General features: G+C 37.5%; 2 protein-coding genes across 2 annotated transcripts in view; one reads left to right on the top strand and one right to left on the bottom strand.

Annotated features, from left to right (window-relative positions):
* LOC134677542 (zinc finger protein 431-like) overlaps positions 1–19,214 on the top strand; it is a 49,336-nt gene that overhangs the window by 20,655 nt on the left and 9,467 nt on the right. The gene's annotated exons all lie outside the window — the stretch shown is intronic.
* Positions 1,230–17,721, bottom strand: LOC134677232 (GDNF-inducible zinc finger protein 1-like). Its single transcript, XM_063535665.1, has 9 exons — positions 17,551–17,721; positions 16,644–16,772; positions 15,466–16,155; positions 12,583–12,710; positions 11,234–11,308; positions 10,818–10,950; positions 7,479–7,661; positions 1,925–2,047; positions 1,230–1,379 (listed from the first exon to the last, which is right to left on the bottom strand). The coding sequence occupies exons 1-9, from the start codon at positions 17,674–17,676 to the stop codon at positions 1,230–1,232; spliced, it is 1,737 nt and encodes a 578-aa protein (XP_063391735.1). The 5' UTR covers positions 17,677–17,721.

Raw genomic sequence — 19,214 nt, 5'->3', positions numbered from 1 at the left:
GTATAATTTGTTTACCCGTGCAAAGCCGGGGGGGGGGGGTCGCTAGTAACGTTTTAATTAAGGGTCGCTGGGCACATCTGCCGAATGTACCCAGAACGCTGGGCCAAAGTATCCACAGACTGGATCCCACAGGATGGATCTCGGGGAAGAGGAAGACCCAAACGGAGATGGCGGGACAACCTCGATATATTCTGTGTGGAGTGGCGGGAGTGTGCATTAGACAGAGACACATGGCGGGAAAGAGGGGAGGCCTTTGCCTTATAGAGTTACCAGATACACATTTAGAATTTCCTGATTTCCGAATATTTTTCCTGACATATTCATATTTTTGACGACAACGGGGGGAGGGCTCGTCTAGCCGTTAGCGATGGCCACCCGATTGAGCCGATAGCCTCGTTTTATTAATTTAAGTTTGATTAAATTTATTATTTGTACTAATTTAAGTAAATAAAAAGGTACTTTATAAAAAAATCTTGACATTTTCGTTTTCCGTCCCCATTCCTGACATAAGGCCAAAATTCCTGACATGACAGGAAAATTCCTGTCATCTGGTAACCCTACCTTTGCCCAGCAGTGGGACACACTAACAGGCTAAATTAAGTATATATTTAGTCCTCATCGATTTCGAATATTTCGATGACGGCGACCTCAACAATGACGGATTACGCCTGTTATGGGCCCGAATGTGGCTGGCCAGGCCGAACTTGGTCTTAAAGACTTCTGCAGGTGTTACAATAGAGTTGGCCAGACGCGTTGTATGCATACGCGTAAGAGGGCTTCGGTAGTGTAGTTAACGGTTGATTCCTGTTATTAAAAGTCTGTATCGATATGGGACAAATTGGCATGTAATAAAATAGTTATAGGTTTAAAAAGTCATTAAATGTAGCATGTAGCGTTGTTGTAACACGGGCATTACATTTAACTCAAGCAAACAATTGAAATCTGTGACATATCAATGTCATTACGAGCATCGATCGACCGAGATTGTACTTAAGTTTAGTAGCAAATGTATAACTGATTCTAAACACTAATCAATATGTAAACCGGCCCTAAGGCAAGTGTACACGCTTGTAGAGGCCTTGAAGGAAAAAAATAAAATATTGATTATCTCCGAAATGGAGTTAATTAAAATATCGGTGTCTTTGAGAAAGTTACTTGATTTAAGCTCAGGAATGCACCCTTGAAATTAACGGAAATAAAAAAAAAACACGATATAACAAAGTAGTTTATTATGTACGTAGTCGCGAGTCCTTGTCCCGCCGGCGCGGCGCGGGTAGCTTCAAGTGCACGGTATTGACGTGCAGTTTGAGAGACGCCGCATGCGCCAGCAGCTTGCCGCACACGCCGCACGCCACCTGCGGCCGGCGACCGAGGTGCACCTGCACACGAATAACTAGTTCAATAAGAACATTTTTTTATTTTAAACCATAAACATAATTAATAACAAACTTAGAATAAAAAGTAACCTAAAATTAAAACTACCTACAAAACTAAAACTCATACCTAAAAAAATATAAAACTACCTACAAAACTAAAACTAAACCTAAGAAAACCGATCAAGTGCGAGTCGGACTCGCGCACGAAGGGTTCCGTAACATAAAGCAAAAAGAAAAAAACGGAAAAAAATGCAAAAAGAAAACGGTCACCCATCCAAGTACTGACCACGCCCGACGTTGCTTAACTTAGGTCAAAAATCACGTTTGCTGTATGGGAGCCCCACTTAAATCTTTATTTTATTCTGTTTTTAGTATTTGTTGTTATAGCCGCAACAGAAATACATCATCTGTGAAAATTTCAACTGTCTAGATATCACGGTTCGTGACAGACAGACGGACGGACAGCGAAGTCTTAGTAATAGGGTCCCGTTTTACCCTTTGGGTACGGAACCCTAAAAAGAATAGTCAATATAAAAAAATAAACGCACAACTCGGTGGTGTCGCTGCATGTTGTGCAGCGTGGCGAAGCGGCGCGCGCAGCCCTCGGCGGGGCACTGGTGCGGGCGTGCCCCGGCGTGGACGCGCTGGTGCGCCGCCAGGCTCGACACGGACTGCGGACCAACATACACTGATGGTATTCCGTACAATCTAATCAATTTGTTAGTTCTACTGTGTGGTGCGGGCGCCGATTCAATTATTCATTGAATCCATATATGTATGTGTGAGGATGCGTAAGTAGTGAGGGATGTGTTTTTAAGAACCATATATAATCACTGCACGCTGAACGAGAAAAACAAATGAGATGTTTAGTTTAGTTTATTTATTTCATAATGATAAATTACAGTATAAATTATTCTTACGCTAATCTATATGAATTTACATTATGATCGTCAATAATTTAGCATGCAAACGTAATTATACAATGTCAACAATGAAAAACAAATTACAAATTTATAATTTAAAAATAAATTTGAGAACATCGTCAAATTGAATAAGTTTTTGGCAAAAATTTCATTTTTGGTACAAGCTTTTATCGCTGACTGTACTTATCTTACGACAGACAACTAATACTCATCGAGACAATTCTAAAAACCCCTAACACAATTGGGTAGGTAAAGTTTTTTGAAGATAGGCAAATTATATTTTTTCCGATAGTATTTATTATAGCGATCACGGAAATGCAGCTCTTTTATTTTTATTTCATTTTATAGATTAAATATAATTTTTTAAATGATCGATATGACGTTTGTGAGATGGAATGGCAGATTTGACTAATTCCTTTGCACGTAGTAAATGGGACGAGATAGAAAAAAAAAACGATGTCAACTGACAGTGTCACTTAGCTCTCATTCCCGAAAAATAACGGACAAGCCTCATGTTACCTTGCGAATTGCTATTAATGTTATCATTGAGATTTTCGACGACCTCAGCACGACCCACGGACTTCTGATTCCCCACGACATCTGCGCGTATTTGGACAAAGATTGAATTTACTTTCGATAACTTGGCACTGCATAATTATTGGACAACGTTTTCTTCCCCACCCCTACACGACGGCCCCTGCGCTGACCTTTGGACAGAGTTTTGCAAGAAAAATAAGCGAGTTCATACGAGATTGCGAGCAGATTCTACAAATTTGAAATTATTATCATAACAGTGATAAGCACAATGCCGTTGAATTAGAGGAGCAATGGCCGTACAGGAGTACGTATCCGTGAAATACATAGGTACATAAAACTTTCTTCACTTGTGTTTTGATTTTTATTATTAAATTGCCATGAGCTGTTAAGTTCGTAAACAAGAAATCGGTCTAATTTTTTCTAACAATTTCAACCATCTGTTAGTTTTGTGTGGTTATCCTCATTTTATGAGTGTTGTTCTTATTTTCAGGTGGATGTAAACATTCATTGGCGGTATTATACTGATGGCTAATTAGAACCATTGAGCCATGACATACTTCCTTGCAGTGTTATTCGGCTAAGCCTCGAGCATCCTGTGAATCTGAAGGATATAATTATTTCCATAAAAAAGAGCAATCGAATTAGGACCAAGATATCCCGAGAATCTAAAGACATTTTATAAAAAATGTAATAAAATGAAAATGGGAGACTCTCTTATTTTAACAATGTTACAAGATCATGACAATGTTATGGTGTATACTTATTAAAATTTTAAAACCAACATGTCTTTATCTTTGACTTGAAAATGTAGAAATGATTTGGGTTAAGTTTTATGAAATGCAACTTATGCTAAAAATCTATTATTATTATATGTCAAATTATCGTCAACTCGATGTTGCTTAAGGCGTATCCAGATTAGTCAATTTTTCGCCAATCTGATTAAATTGCCCGATCGAATCGGGACGTACGGACGCAAACGCCAATTTGGCTCGCCGAATTCAACCGCCGATAATGACCAATAAAATGAGGTGCGGACACAAGAACACCAATTTGTGAGGCTAGTATTTTCGTTATGGGGCATTTTTTCAATTTAAATGGGTCTAATATCACCATAAATCTAAAATTGGAGATTGACGCCAATTTCATTTCTGATCAAATCGACCGATTTGATCAGTCCCGTCTGGATACCGCTTTAGCACCGCGAAAGGGCGCTGCGCGGTGCGCGCGGATTGACGCATGCGCGTACCGTATGCTTTGTATCTATGGTAATATAATTTAAAAAAATATGCAAATAAAAGGCGGCAAAGTTTATTCGTTGTGCAATACTCAATAAATTACCGCTTGTTATTTTAATACTCGTAATAAACAAAATGAGTTCAAGTGACGAAAACGACCTGGAATAGACGGCATGCACCGCCTCATTTGAAAGCAGAAGCAAACTTAATAATGAATAACTAGCTTCCTGCTAAGTCCTGGGACAAATACAACAGGACTTACGACATGCTCATGCTGTGGAAGGACACAAGAAGGACAGCCAAAACGCAAGAAACACCTACTCTGTAAGTGGTTTTTAGCGTATTTCTGTGACCAAGTGAAAACTAAAAAGCCATCTACATTTAATATAAACTAAGAATATGAAAATGAAAATGAAAATGAAAAAATGATTTATTTCGTTCTTACCATTTACAAAATAAGAATCAAGGTTGGAATTTCCTAGTAAGCATATGAAATACTTGTGGCAGGAAATCCCGCTCCTCTAAAATTAGCATTGTCACTATATTACTATAGTACAGGAAACATGCAAATTAAATTAAATTAAATAATATTACATTAAAATTCATATAAAAGCATCCAAATTAATGTAGCACAAAAAAATTTAATTCTAATTAAATTAATAGATAAAAGAAATTAAATTAAATTTAGGCTAAAATCAATTACATTAGATTGTTACTAAGTATTAGCTAACTAAATTAAATTAAATCAAATAACATTATATTCAAATTACATTAAATGAAATCAGCCAAAATTAAAATAGACTATTTTTAAAATTAAAAAACCACTATGCATATTAAGTAAGTTAGTCTGTGTGTTTGTGAGCTTGGGGTAACTAAGTTTTATGATGAAGCCTTGTATAATAATAATTCGGTTCCTTCATAGCCCATTTGTTTTAGCCACTCAGTAAGCACTATTTTACACCTACGGTATTGTAATTCATAAATACCTAACTTATTATTGATTGTGTTGTAGATATATGCAGATTGTGCAGCGTACTGTCTTTTTGCAAACATAGATTTAAATTTAGATTGTGAAATTACTCTAGGTTTACGTCTCCGCGAAGTGAGCATAGGTTTAAATTCAATATTTCTGTGTAATTTCAAAGTAGCGCTTAGCACATACAATTTTCTCATTGACAATTGGTCACTAATTTCATAAAGTTCGCTAGTTGAAAATATGCGTTGTTTTTTTAATTGTATTCGCGTCACTTTACCCCTATTAAATACGCTTTACTAAATTGAATTTGTTTTATTTCCTCACATAATTTGAGAATAGTGCTTACTATGTATACCTCAATGGAAGCAAAAATGTAGTATTTTTGCGAGTTGATACACTTGCTACTTGTGTATAGTGGCAAATGTATTAAACCCGCAATCAACACTAAGCAATATGTAAACAGGCCCCAACGTGAAGCACATTTACCCTACAGACATACTTATCCATATTGACCATATTTGAACCTCTCAACTCTCTTCAAGGGCACGCCACACAGCGTGATTCTATATACTGTTGTAATGTTAATGCTTAAGGATAATAATTTGTGGATTTTAAAATAAAACGAAACGAAATTTACTGGATTTATATTATATTATTTTGGATTTATATTATAAGTTTTCTAAAGTACAGTCGCCATCAGATATATTGGTGCAGCTAGGGTGCTCATAAATATCTGAACACGCCTCTATTATCAGGGCGTGCGTGTTCAGATATTGTGAACACCTTGCCGAGCCCATATATAATAGCCAATAACGACCTAGTTATAAGACTATTACAATCTTAATCATTATGTATGTATAATACAACAATCACGTTTATATAATCCTCACAAACGTATAAGTTACCATTTTGGCCAATATATCTTCAAAGCTTGGCACCGAATCGCTGTTAAAGACTTTGGTGTGCTCAAATACGCTGAATTTGGAAAGTAACGTCTGTACTGTCTTGTAGACGGTACGGTACGACGCACTTTGAGTTCATCTCTGTAATATTCTATTTCCATTCGAACGTTTCCGGGATCGTCTCCATCTATTGTGTTGATACTGAGATCCAAAATGACTCGTGTAGCAGTCCAAGAGTCGTGGTGAAGGCGTTAATGAAAATGTTCTCCAAGAAGCAGTGCCAAGTAGTCGAAAGCAATCGTTATCATTATCAAAATATCCGTGTTGAGCGTGCTAGGGACGTTAAAAATACTTATTCTAGAAATCACACCGACATCCAATTACAAGAAAACACAAATGTTTCGTCCGACCATTATTTTCAAATTATTTGCAAGTTATTTTCCAAGAATGACACTGACAGTTGACATCGATTTTTTTTCTATCTCGTCCCATTTACTACGGCAAAGGAATTAATTACTCGAATCTGCCATTTCACCTCACAAACGTCATATCGATCATTTAAAAAATTATATTTAATCAATAAAATAATATAAAAATAAAAGAGCTGCATTTCCGTGATCGCTATAATGAATACTATCGGGAAAAAATATAATTTGCCTATCTTCAAAAAACTTTACCTACCCAATTAGGTTGCCTTGTTTCATCACAGAGGTCATATGGCCACCTCCTGTCTCCATCATCAGATCAGTTCGAAAGTACCATATTATTGTATTGTCACCAGAACTACATCCAGCTGCCAATTTTCATGACGCTATGATCCTTGGAAGATGGTTAAATTAGTTTCCTTAGATTCCATTACATAGTTAGTTACATACAGGTCGAGAGTTCATGGCCACCTCCTGTCTCCATCATCAGATCAGTTCGACAGTACCATATTATTGTATTGTCATCAAAACTACATACAGCTGCCAATTTTCATGACGCTACGATCCTTGGAAGATGGTGAAATTAGTTACCTTAGATTCCATTACATAGTTAGTTACATACAGGTCGACCTAATAAAAGCTTGTTAAAAAACTCAATAAATAATATAACAAATGATTCTATTGGTTCTTAATCTTAATAAACGCTTCTAGTAGGTAAGAATCTCTGGTCGAAACGCAGCCTTTGGACCGTCAACGATGTCAACTGACGCGCGCGGCTACAGCTAGATAGACATTCGTCGTGCATTCCGATGCGTTTCAGAATGATGCGCGATAGACGTGAGTTAACACTTAAGAGTAAAAATTTCGTTAACGCCAGTCTAGTTAACAGTAATACTTTCTCTAAAAAAAACCATACGCCCGGAAATAAATAAATTGCTCATCACTACTCTAAAAAAACTGCTAAAATCTACTAAAGAATCTCGAAAACTACCAAAATCTACCATATGTTAGGTTGCGTTTCCACATTCTTAACAAACACATCCCTCGCTACGCCTCCTCACACATCTGGTGGAAACGCAGCTTTATTTCCATAAGAATACTTACGGAGCATTCAGCGCCGCAGAGTTCACAGATGAACGCACGTGCGTTTTTAGCGCGTGCGCGCGGCGGCTCCTTCATGCGGATGTTGAGGTGGATGCGTTGGTAGTGCGTGTCGTATGACGCCTGGTCGATAAACGTCTGCGAGCAGTCGGAGCACGGAACTTTGGTGGCACGAGGTTTTAGTTGCTGTGAAACACAAAAGAGTAGGTATGTTATTTATGTGTGTGTAAATGTGTCATTTATACTCTGGTACATGTTGTCAGTAGAAAAAGGATGGCAAATTAAAAAAAACGGTCATGTATACGAGTCGGACTCACGTTCCAAGGGTTCCTTACATTACCCAATGTTTTTATGTGGAACATAACTGAAATGTATTAAAAACCCCGTAGGGGTCGGATCAAAAACTAAGTAATTAAATCCGACTCACGCTTGACTGCACATTTCTAATAGATTTTCCTGTCATACAGGGTGTCCCAGAATTCGACGTCAAGCCGTAAACGGATGATAGACCAAGTCATAACAGTTATCATAAAAACACAAAAAAAAATCCAACTCATGTTCTTTAAAAATTATGGTCACTTTAAAAATTCACAAAAAATCCACACCCTGTAATGGTTCTTTAACTCTTGTTACTACAAATTGGAATTCTGGGACACCCTGTATATAGTTACCTATATACAGGGCGTCCCACGGCTATGCCACATGGAGGGAAAGTACCCTGAATATTGTAGATAGAACATTATACTGAAAGAAGACTTTATTTAAATTTAAAAAACAATTTAAACTGCATTCATAGATTTTTAAATAATTACATGGTTGAACCGGGAATCGAACCCGCTACACAAGAAAAAAAAACATCCTGTAGCTTTATCATACAGATCGAAAGGCTTCATCATAGGGATTATTTTTTTCTAAATAGCATAGTGTCAGAAATAAAAGGAAGTCCATCAATTTTAACATTTTTAATTCAAAATTAATCAATTTAATTTATAAAATGCTCAAAATGAGTCTCATTCTGTTGAATACAAAGCCACACTCTTTTGATTTTTTCGCTAAATTTCACATTAAATGTTAAAATTCATGGTCTTCCTTTTGGTTCTGACACTATGTTATTTAGCAAAAAATAATCCTTATGATGAAGCCTTTCGATCGGTATGATAAAGCTACAGGATGTTTTTTTTTCTCGTGTAGCGGGATCGATTCCCGGTTCAACCATGTATTTTTTTTAAAATCTATGAATGCAGTTTAAATTGTTTTTTAAATTTAAATAATGTTTTCTTTCAGTAAAATGTTCCATCTACAATATTCAGGGCACTTTCCCTCCATGTGGCATAGCCGTGGGACGCCCTGTAGACCTAGACCTACTTTATGTATTTTTTCAAAATTTTAGACCCAGTAGTTTCGGAGATAAAGGGGGGGGGAATGGTAACTTTTTTGTCTATTTTCTTGAATTACTTCTAAACTGTTAATTTTAAAATTATAAAAAAAATATATTTCAGATTCTCACAATGAGCTTTTTCATTTGTAGGTAACACGATATAGTTTGAAAAAAATTATTTTTTAATTTTCTTATTTACCCCCCAAAAGTGGCCCCCGTGTTTAAAATTCATTTGTCTTTGGGTCACAAAGTTACATATGTGTACCAAATTTCAACTTAAGGGTTCCGGTTTTTCCTTTTGAGGTACGGAACCTTAAAAACGGTAAAGTACGAGTCGGACTCGCGTTCCAAGGGTTGGTTACATTACCCAATTTTTAATAATGTATTTTATTATGCCTTAACAAGGTCGTCCGTCCATCTTGTGGTACGAGTGGAGGTCCAAGGGGGAGGCCTATGTTCAGCAGTGGACGTCTTATACAGGGCGTCCCACGGCTATGCCACATGGAGGGAAAGTACCCTAAATATTGTAGATGGAACATTTTACTGAAAGAAGACATTATTTTAATTTAAAAAACAATTTAAACTGCATACATAGATTTTTAAATAATTACATGGTTGAACCGGGAATCGAACCCGCCGCACGAGAAAAAAAATCACCCTGTAGCTTTATCATACCGATCGAAAGGCTTGATCATAAGGATTATTTCTTGCTAAATAACATAGTGTCGGAAATAAAAGGAAGCCCATGAATTTTAACATTTTTAATTCAAAATTAATCAATTTAATTTATCAAATGCTCAAAATGTAGTCTCATTCTGTTGAATACAAAGCCGCACTCTTTTGATTATTTCGCTAAATTTCACATCAAATGTTAAAATTCATGGTCTTCCTTTTGTTTCTGACACTATGTTCTTTAGCAAAAAATAATCCTTATGATCAAGCCTTTCGATCGGTATGATAAAGCTACAGATGATTTTTTTTCTCGTGTGGCGGGTTCGATTCCCGGTTCAACCATGTAATTATTTAAAAATCTATGTATGCAGTTTAAATTGTTTTTTAAATTAAAATAATGTCTTCTTTCAGTAAAATGTTCCATCTACAATATTTAGGGTACTTTCCCTCCATGTGGCATAGCCGTGGGACGCCCTGTATATGGCTGAGATGATGATGATTTTATTATGTGGGACGTGACTGAAATGTCTTAAAAACCCGTAGGGGTCGGATCAAAAACTAAGTAATTAAGTCCGACTCACGCTTGACTGCACATTTCTAATATGTTTTCCTGTTTTTGTTAGTCATAAATACATTTATTCAGAGACCATACTTTTATATTCGCAACGCAGGCTTCGTCAGGTAAACACAAATTTACAATACACACAGGCACTTGTACTTGTTTTTGTGTACGCACAGACGTGTACTTGTTTTTGTGTACGCACAGACGTGTACTTGTTTTTGTGTACGCACAGACGTGTACTTGTTTTTGTGTACGCACAGACGTGTACTTGTTTTTGTGTACGCACAGACGTGTACTTGTTTTTGTGTACGCACAGACGTGTAGAAGAAGAAGAAGAAGAAGAAGAAGAAGAAGAAATACATTTATTTTAACGTCACAACATAGTACATGTAAAAAAAAGAAAAGTATGCAGACATAAAACAGATTAGGACGCTAAAATAGGATCCCCACTCAGCATGATGCCGCGGCAGACCGTGGCGCTAGTTTTCTGTGGGGACCTGTCTTAATCTAAAATTGAATGGCGACACGTATTACGCCAACGACACACAAGTAAATTATTTACATTGATTAAAAAGAAAAAAAAAAACATGAACATTATTATTCATATAGCAAGGAAAACATAGAAAATTAATACACAAGTAAAAGCCAGAAAAGAAAAGAACAATCACATGACATAGACTACCGTCTTTTAAAAAAAAAAAAACTTGTGTACTTGTTGTTGTGTACGCACCTCGTGCCGGTGCACTCGGGTCTTGTGGTGCCGCAGCCCGTTGCGGCCGACGAACGTCTCGCCGCACTCGTCGCATGCAACATTCATGGCGGGGTGCCGGCGCCGCACGTGCGTCAGGTATGACGTGTACTTGCTGCAACCACAAATTTTACTTACCATACAAGAAAAACTGGGAGTCTAATTCGAATCAGTTGTATTAGAATTATATTTCAACCGCCACGCGAGTATATAAGGCTGCCTGTGCACTGGAGCTATCTAAAGCGGAGTGCGGCTGCGGAACAGAAAAACGTAAAATATCCTCAGCGCTTTTAGTGGATTTTTACCTCGTTCATCGCTTCACTCCAGTGGACAAGCAGCCTAAAATAGGTTGTTTTATGCCCTCCTTGTAAAATACACATTTAATTTTATATACGTACGTGAACACAGCGTCGCAGTGTGGGCACTGGTGGGTCGTGCCGGAGTGGGACAAGAAGTGGTTCTTTGCTATAAATCTGGAACGTCATACATATCTTTCATTTTATTTCAAACATATGTGACGTTCTCAAACAAAACATAACGATAGAAGCAAATTTCGTCTTTATGGTAAGCGACAAAGTAGTACCTTTTGACTGAGATGATAATGATGACAATTGTCACAAGATTTCAAAGAACTTTCGGTAATTCTTAACAGCAAATGAGTTCTGTGTCGGAATTTCGTGACAATTATCGTATTTCTTGTGACAATTGTCATTAGCTTCGCAAAATAAGTACTTATTAACTTTTGACGACCGGTCTGGCCTAGTGGATAGTGACCCTGCCTATGAAGCCGATGGTCCCGGGTTCGAATCCTGGTAAGGGCATTTATTTGTATGATGATACAGATATTTGTTCCTGAGTCATGGTTGTTTTCTATGTATTTAAGTATTTATATATATTATATACAGGGTGATTCATGAGACGTGAGCAGGACTAATCCTGCACACTCAGTAACTGGTAATTGATCGATCACCGTCGTATTTATGTGAAACAACCACACTTTTTCCTATTTTCCAACTTTTTGGTGAGGGCAAATTTAATTCTCTACAATCATGGTCACCCTACAAGACCTAATTAATAAACATAAAACCTCTTTTACGAAGAAAATAAAATGTCAAACCTGAGTGAGATACGAGTTTTCAAAAGTAACCAGACCGTAATGACAGTGATGACATTCAATTTGACACAGAATATCGGTAGTTTAGTATTCTAATGTTAGGGTGACCATCCATGTCGTAAATAAATTAATAACTTTTTTTCATCACGACTAGAAAATTAACGTTAACCTCACTAATACTGATAGGAAACAGTTGCTTATAATTTACAAAATGCGCAGTGTTAGTCCTGCTCACGTCTCCTGAATCACCCTGTATATCGTTGTCTAAACCCACAACACAAGCCTTCTTGAGCTTACTGTGGGGCTTAGTCAATTCGTGTAAGAAATGTCCTATAATATTTATTTATTTATTAACTGGCGATATAGTGGAACATTTTTTTTTATTAACATGTTGGTGGCAAACAATCACACCGCCCGTCTGATGGTAAGCGGTAACCGTAGCCTATGGAGGCCTGTGACGTCAGTAACAGTAATGTTGACAATTGTCGCACCTGTCACGTTGGTGAAATTGGGGCCAGGTTGCGCTGTCTTATCACAGAGTTTCTATGGTCACCTCCTGTGTCTATGTCACCTGACTTACTCATGTGAAGTTTAAGCTCAATCGAATGGTGCTACTGACTACTGCTACCGTACCTGGTACGCGTGAGGAACCCGCACGCGTTGCACGTGAAGCGCAGGCGGTGCGCGTCGGCGTGCACGTGAGCGCGCGACCGCGTGCCGAACCGCACGCCGCACACGCCGCACGCGTGCCCGCCCGCGCTCTGCACGCAACATGGTATAATAATATACTCCACCTGGTACTATCTTTCCGTCTTTTCTAGGTCACCTGACTGACACAAGCCTACATCATCATGCGACAGCGGTATATCGTCGGGTGACAAGCAAAAGTCACCAAGTACTATCAAAAAATTAAAGTAACAATGCACTTTATTACACCTGTAACACGGTTTATTGTCCAATAATTTCAATGGTGTTAGTACTTTTACTTAGTGTATAGTGCATAGTGTATAGCTTTTGCGTAGTGACCGACGATATGATAATATGCGACAGCGCTATATATAGCGGCCATGTTATTGTGACGTAGGCTTGTGTCACTCTGGGAAGAGAAGACCATGCTTTATTAGACTATGTGCACACAATATTTTCATTTTACCCTCTATGTACTTGTGTTCATGTTTTATTAATAGGGTATTTGACAACATTAAAAATATATAACGAATTGTTGTCATCTTAAAAGATAGACTCCCACTAAACAAAGTCTGCAGCGGATTTGATAGCCCACGCAGTGTAAGTGTTATGTATAAATACGTCATAATTTCATAGAAGTTTGACGTTTAAAATGACACTTGCACTGCGTGCGCTATCAAAATCGCTGCAGAATTTTTACGGCCTGACTATAGTTAACTAATTAAGTATATTTCACTATATTTGAATGTAAAATATGTTTATTTTTTGGAAAATAAATATTTTATTGAGGTGTGCAACAATAGTACATTATTGTCGAGGCTCGGAAGTAGCTACTTGCAGGCTGAGGATTCGTTTTAAACGGACGACCTTGGGAGTCCGTTTAATTGAATCCGAAGCCAGCAAGTAGCCTTCCAGCCGAGTCATATATAGTGCTTTTCTCAAAAATGGTGCAAGAAATATAAATATCATAGAAATATTTTACAAAAGCAACGTTCGTACATAGGGTAAACCCTCCAGTGAATGAACACCCCCCAGTGAATGAACAAAATCACGTTTTTCGTCTAAAATAAGAAATATAGCAATTTCTTCCACTTGTCTTATTTTTTTTCTTATTAACAACTCTATTTCCTATGCAATGACAACCCGTAACAAATTTATCTTCGACAAGTTAGGATGTGACTGGCGTTTGAAGTTTACGTGTTTCTGGATTTGAAGTTTTGTATGAAAATATTAGATCCCAGATAAGAACAGTGTACGTTTGGACCAACATATGAAGTGCTTATTTAATTTTTACCAGTACAAAGTTTAGTTATTTGGTTAGATTAAGAGTTGAACCTTCTATTTATGTACACTTTGTCGGCGTATTATGCGATTAAGTCTTTATTTTTTATAGTTCCATTACTGGCTCATCAAATGTTCTGAAACCAGTAAATGAACAGTGTGTTCATTTACTGGTGTCGCGTAGATTTCATTTTTTCCCCAAATGTATATATAAACGCAATCGTATTGAGCTTGTTTTTTGTGATTCTGCATAGAAAACGATTCTGATTCATTTAGCCAGTATTGGAACAAACCAAATTTCTATAGTCCATTTACTAGATTTGTCACGCCTATGTATGAACAATACAAAATTTGGCTTGTTTATTTATTGGATTTCTACTAATTCTATGTATGAACAGTGTAACCACGAACATTGCAGTGACAAGTTTATTATTTTAAGCATTATTTGGTGATCATGACCCCTTTTCATCAAAATATGCAAGTTGGTTCTTGTTTTAATGGTTGATTTTATATTTTCATTTTAATATGTAACGGGTTTCTATGTTATTGGTGAATAACCATCATTTTATTACATTCTAATCGATTCGAAGTCAATATGGAGGGATAAAAAGATATAAACGCTATCGCTATACCTATTAAAATAGAGCCGGAAACGGTGTTTGTGATAAAAATGATTTTATTATGCTAATTAAAAAAAGTTAAATAATGTTCATTCACTGGATTTTTCGGTGTTCATTCACTAGTTTTTATGTTCATTCATTAGGTTTTTGGGTAGTTTTTGGTAAATTCTGGTATCACTCAAAAACTATGAAAGTAATTAAAAATCGCAGAAATTACTTTCTTATTTATTAAATGAGGGTTGATTAAATTGCAGTTAATTATTTTAATTTTTAAAGAATGCTGAGCAATGATTTTTATAACTTGGATAATTGCTTAAGTGTTCATTCACTGGTGGTCTTACCCTATATATTTTGACAAAAAAAAGCCCTCCCCGCCTTTTTACTTTTTTTAAAAATAAATAGAAGTGTATTTTTCTGCCAAAAATACGCCAACCTATTTGAGACATCTAAATAGTCGCGGTACTAATCATCTGTTTGGCTGTTTAATGGACCTGTGCCTTCATTTGGTATGGTCATTTCAACTTTTAAAAAGTTTGGAACTCGACAAATAATGGAATTTGTATGCAACATTGCAGTCCCAAAATCGAGACTGCAATGTTTTTAACTTTTTAATTTTTGACTGACCATAAACTACGCGCTTCGCGACCTATTTTTTTGACGGCAAAGTCGACTTTGCCGTCCATTTTTGAGAAATAGTACATTATTATACAGGCCGGGAAACGAAGGGTTGCAGGCCAATTAGATACTGAGCGTAGCTTGGCGAAAGTAACTCTGACTGTCTGCTTGTCACCTCTTTACGCTTAAAGATGAAATTTGGTATGTGGATAGTTTGAGACCCAAGAAAAGGCCAGTTATACCAATCACCATCATCGCACACAGACGAAGTCGCAGGCATGAGCTAGTGTAATATAAATGGAAGTAGACTCACAGGATCATGCTTTTTCATATGGCCGTCATACACCTGCTGCGAGGCAAAGCCCTTCCCACACACCTCACACCCGAACGCAGCCAGCGTATAGCTCGGCGACATCTTGCGACCCTCTATCTCTCTCATCTGCTCCTCTTTAGACAGTATATCTATTTTACAATTATATTTACTTTCAAACTCTTCAAAATTGAAATCGGGCAGAAACCCATTGTCAGCCATACGCCTTTTTATTACTCTTTTCTTTTCTGGTAGATTTTCTATAGTAGATTCCGGTAGATTTAAATCTTTGGTAGATTCTATTTTTTCAGTTCTCTTGGTAGATTCTAGTAGTTTCCTTTTGCCTTTAGTAGATTTTACTATTCTTTTATTATCTGATAATTTACGCTTATTTATTCTAGATTCTATTTTATTATCACTAATGTCATTGTTACTGCTTATATTAATATTTTCCAGAGTTGTAATTTTTTCAGTTTCATCATTTTCAAATTCAGGTGTATTTTCTCTGAAATCTTCGTAATCAGTTAAAACAGGCTCGGTGACAAATATGTTTTCAGTGAAGTCAGTTTCCTCTTTGATTTCCTCTTTGACCTCTGGGAGGGTAGAATCGGAAATGTAGATGTGAGAGATCTTTAAGTTTAGGCAAAGCTTTTCAGCAACGCGGTCAATGGTCCGAATGTAGTCTAAGGTTATCTGTAGAAGAAAGTAAAAATATAGAAATTTACTGAGTGTATAAGTGGGGAGACACTTCTGGCTTCAGGCAAACTCGGCTCCGTTTGGGTCAGAATTGCTCCGAGCAATTATTAGGGTTGGCACAAATTGACGTCCATTCGCGTGCACGACCACAGATAAGATAATTACTTGAATTTTGACAATGCTAAATAGTCGAAAGGGATAGTGCCATAAGTTAGAAAGGGATATCATGATTCAACCTTGAATCGCTGTCAAACTTTGGTTTTGTAGGAAGTGTCATTTCTGTATGGTAGTACTATTATTCTGTGATTGTATTAAGGATGATTTACACTAGGTACAGTCCTCATCCAATATATCAGAGCGGCCAAGGTGGTGACAAATATCTGAACACATTTCTATTGTCAAGGCTGAACAAGGTTTTGAGCACCTCGCCGCTCCGAAATATCTAATGGTGACAAAATTGAATAGGTTCTGAAACCTGTGCTTACATATTGTGTTCGCTGGAGAGCGCTGGCGAGCAAGGCATGTGAGCGGCGCGCGCGGGCCCGCAGCGCAGCCGCGCGCGCGAGCTGTGCGCGGCACACACAGCACACAGAGTACCCGGCTGAACTACACTCCTGCACAAACAGAGTTAACACTTTCGCAACCAGGCAACAAACGGCGCACTACTCCAGAAACCGGTCGTCTATATCTGCGTACAAAACAACCCGCTGGGCGGGTTGTCCGGCATCTGAGCAAACATTACGAGTGCCTACCAGGCGGGATCTCGGTAGTAAAGTGTTAAGTGAGTGTTTCATTTTATTGCAAAAAAGGATAACTTAATGTACAAAAGGTGAAATTAATGCCATGAGCGATTCTCTTCCAGTAACCGTAGGACTAAGCTGAAAAGATTGTAGTAAAAAAAACATTATTATAAGTTCTGAGGCAAGACTACTTTATAAAACGTACAAAAACCTCATGCAACAAAAAAGATTGATACTATTATGTGTGATTGATTTTGTGGAGCATAATTTTTTTTTTGTAGTACTGGATTATAGTAAGTGGTACTAAATTATTAAAATTCAACAAAGAGAGTGAATAAGGGAGAAGTTGAAGTGGGAGTTGGAAGGGGTAGACCTCGGCGGACTTTCTCTGGTCAGATCGGGAAAATCCTGAAGAAAGGCCAGGTCAAGAGCACCCTAAACCGGCGTGTGTGTATGAGGAATGTTATGTATGTGAAGGAAGCGAAAGAGGTATGTTACGGTCGTAGCAAGTGGAAATCCGTGGTCTCTGCCTACCCCTCCAGGAAATAGGGGGTATTATTAAAACTCACAGACGACAGACAGACTATTGACGCTAAAGTATTGTGTTCAAGTTCAAACTACCCTAGTAATTTGTAGTTGTAATCGTACTAACCTCAGTGCCCATAAGATCAACAAAAACTTTGAACAACTTAGACTCTTGTATTTTATACAGTGTGGTGTCGGTGGCTAGGCATATGCAGCACACCAACAGCTCTTGTACTTCCTTCTTCACACTCATCGCGTTGAAATATTATTAAAACCGAATAATTTCACAAATACAAATATTTATAGTGATATTTATTTACATATCGATCGATCATCTGTTCGCGTACGTTCAGATATCAGTCTGGAGATTTTAAATTGGGAATAAAACATAATTTAACATTTTTAAAGGTGAAACCAGTGAAATCAAGTTTTTATACATTATTTATTCACTTCAATCTTGAGTCAACTATTTGATTTATGTTATCTTATTGCTTTTTGGAAAGCAATCGAGTAAATTAAATCCTACAATACGAGAATAACTTACGGTATATGAACGATTTAAACTTACAACACTTTTGAAGCCCGCTCCACACTCGTGCGCGAATCGCGGCGCGAAGCCGCGAACGCGAGTCTGGAGTCGATTTCGCATATCAGCGAACTAGACTCCACACTCGCGTTCGCGGCTTCGCCCGCGATTCACGCGCATAGTCTGGAGGGGGCTTGACACGCTTTTGACGTTTAAAGTGTTTACAGACGGGCGTACACATGGTGAGGCCGTCTCATAGCCGTCTATTTGAGCTTTTACAGAAGAAAAGAAAAACAGTCAAACAGTGGCATGTCAATGTCAAACAAAACTGACAATTACAAAAAACGTAGTGGGGGGGAAGATGAATTTGTGTGAAGGGATAGGAAATATCCCTTCACACAAATTCATCTTCCCCCCCACTCCCATGAAATTAACGCTGTCGCCGCTAACGTCATGGGAATAAATATTATATCTGTTTACATTCCTCATCCAAATTTAAATTTAATTCCTGATCTCTCTACTCTCTTTTTTTCTGTCCCTCATCCCCTTCTGATTCTAGGCGATTTTAACTGCCATAACATCTCTTGGGGTTCTTCACACAGTGATACTTTCTCCTCATTTCTCATTGACCTGTTCGATGATATCAATGTAATAATAATTAATGATGGTACTCCCACTCACCGAGTATACCCTGGTCAGAACCCCAAGTCGGTCTTAGATCTGTCTGCTTGCTCTCCTAACCTTTCTAGCCTGCTCTCCTATCAGGTTCTCAATCAATCTTTCGGAAGTGATCACTTTCCTATAATAATTTCTAAGCCATCTTCAGTATCTCCTCTTCCATCTCCGGAACCTCTTTTAAAATATAAGATTGATAAGGCTGATTGGCCCAATTACTCAGCTCAAGTTGAAGATAAATTAAAAATATTAGATAGTATAATTAGTCCCCTTGAAAAGTATTCCTTGTTTAAATCCATAATTCTAGAAGCAGCTGATAATCATATACCTAAGAAAAAATCTTCTAGTTCTAAATTACCATCCCCACCTTGGTGGAATTCGGACTGCACTGCGGCAGTTAAGGAGAGAGACGATGCAGAACGGAGGTATAATGAGACTGGTCTCTCTGCAGATTTTACTCTTTTTAAAAAAATCTCTGCCCAAACCAAACGCCTTCTTAACAAAACAAAAAAGAAGGGATGGAAAGGATTTTGCGAAAGCCTTAATCCTAGAACCCCATCTTCACTGGTGTGGAGAAATATCAAAAAATT

The sequence above is a fragment of the Cydia fagiglandana genome, chromosome 26 (genome assembly GCF_963556715.1).
Source record: "Cydia fagiglandana chromosome 26, ilCydFagi1.1, whole genome shotgun sequence".
NCBI classification, from domain to species: Eukaryota; Metazoa; Arthropoda; class Insecta; order Lepidoptera; family Tortricidae; genus Cydia; species Cydia fagiglandana.
This window is presented reverse-complemented; position numbering and strand designations above follow the sequence as displayed.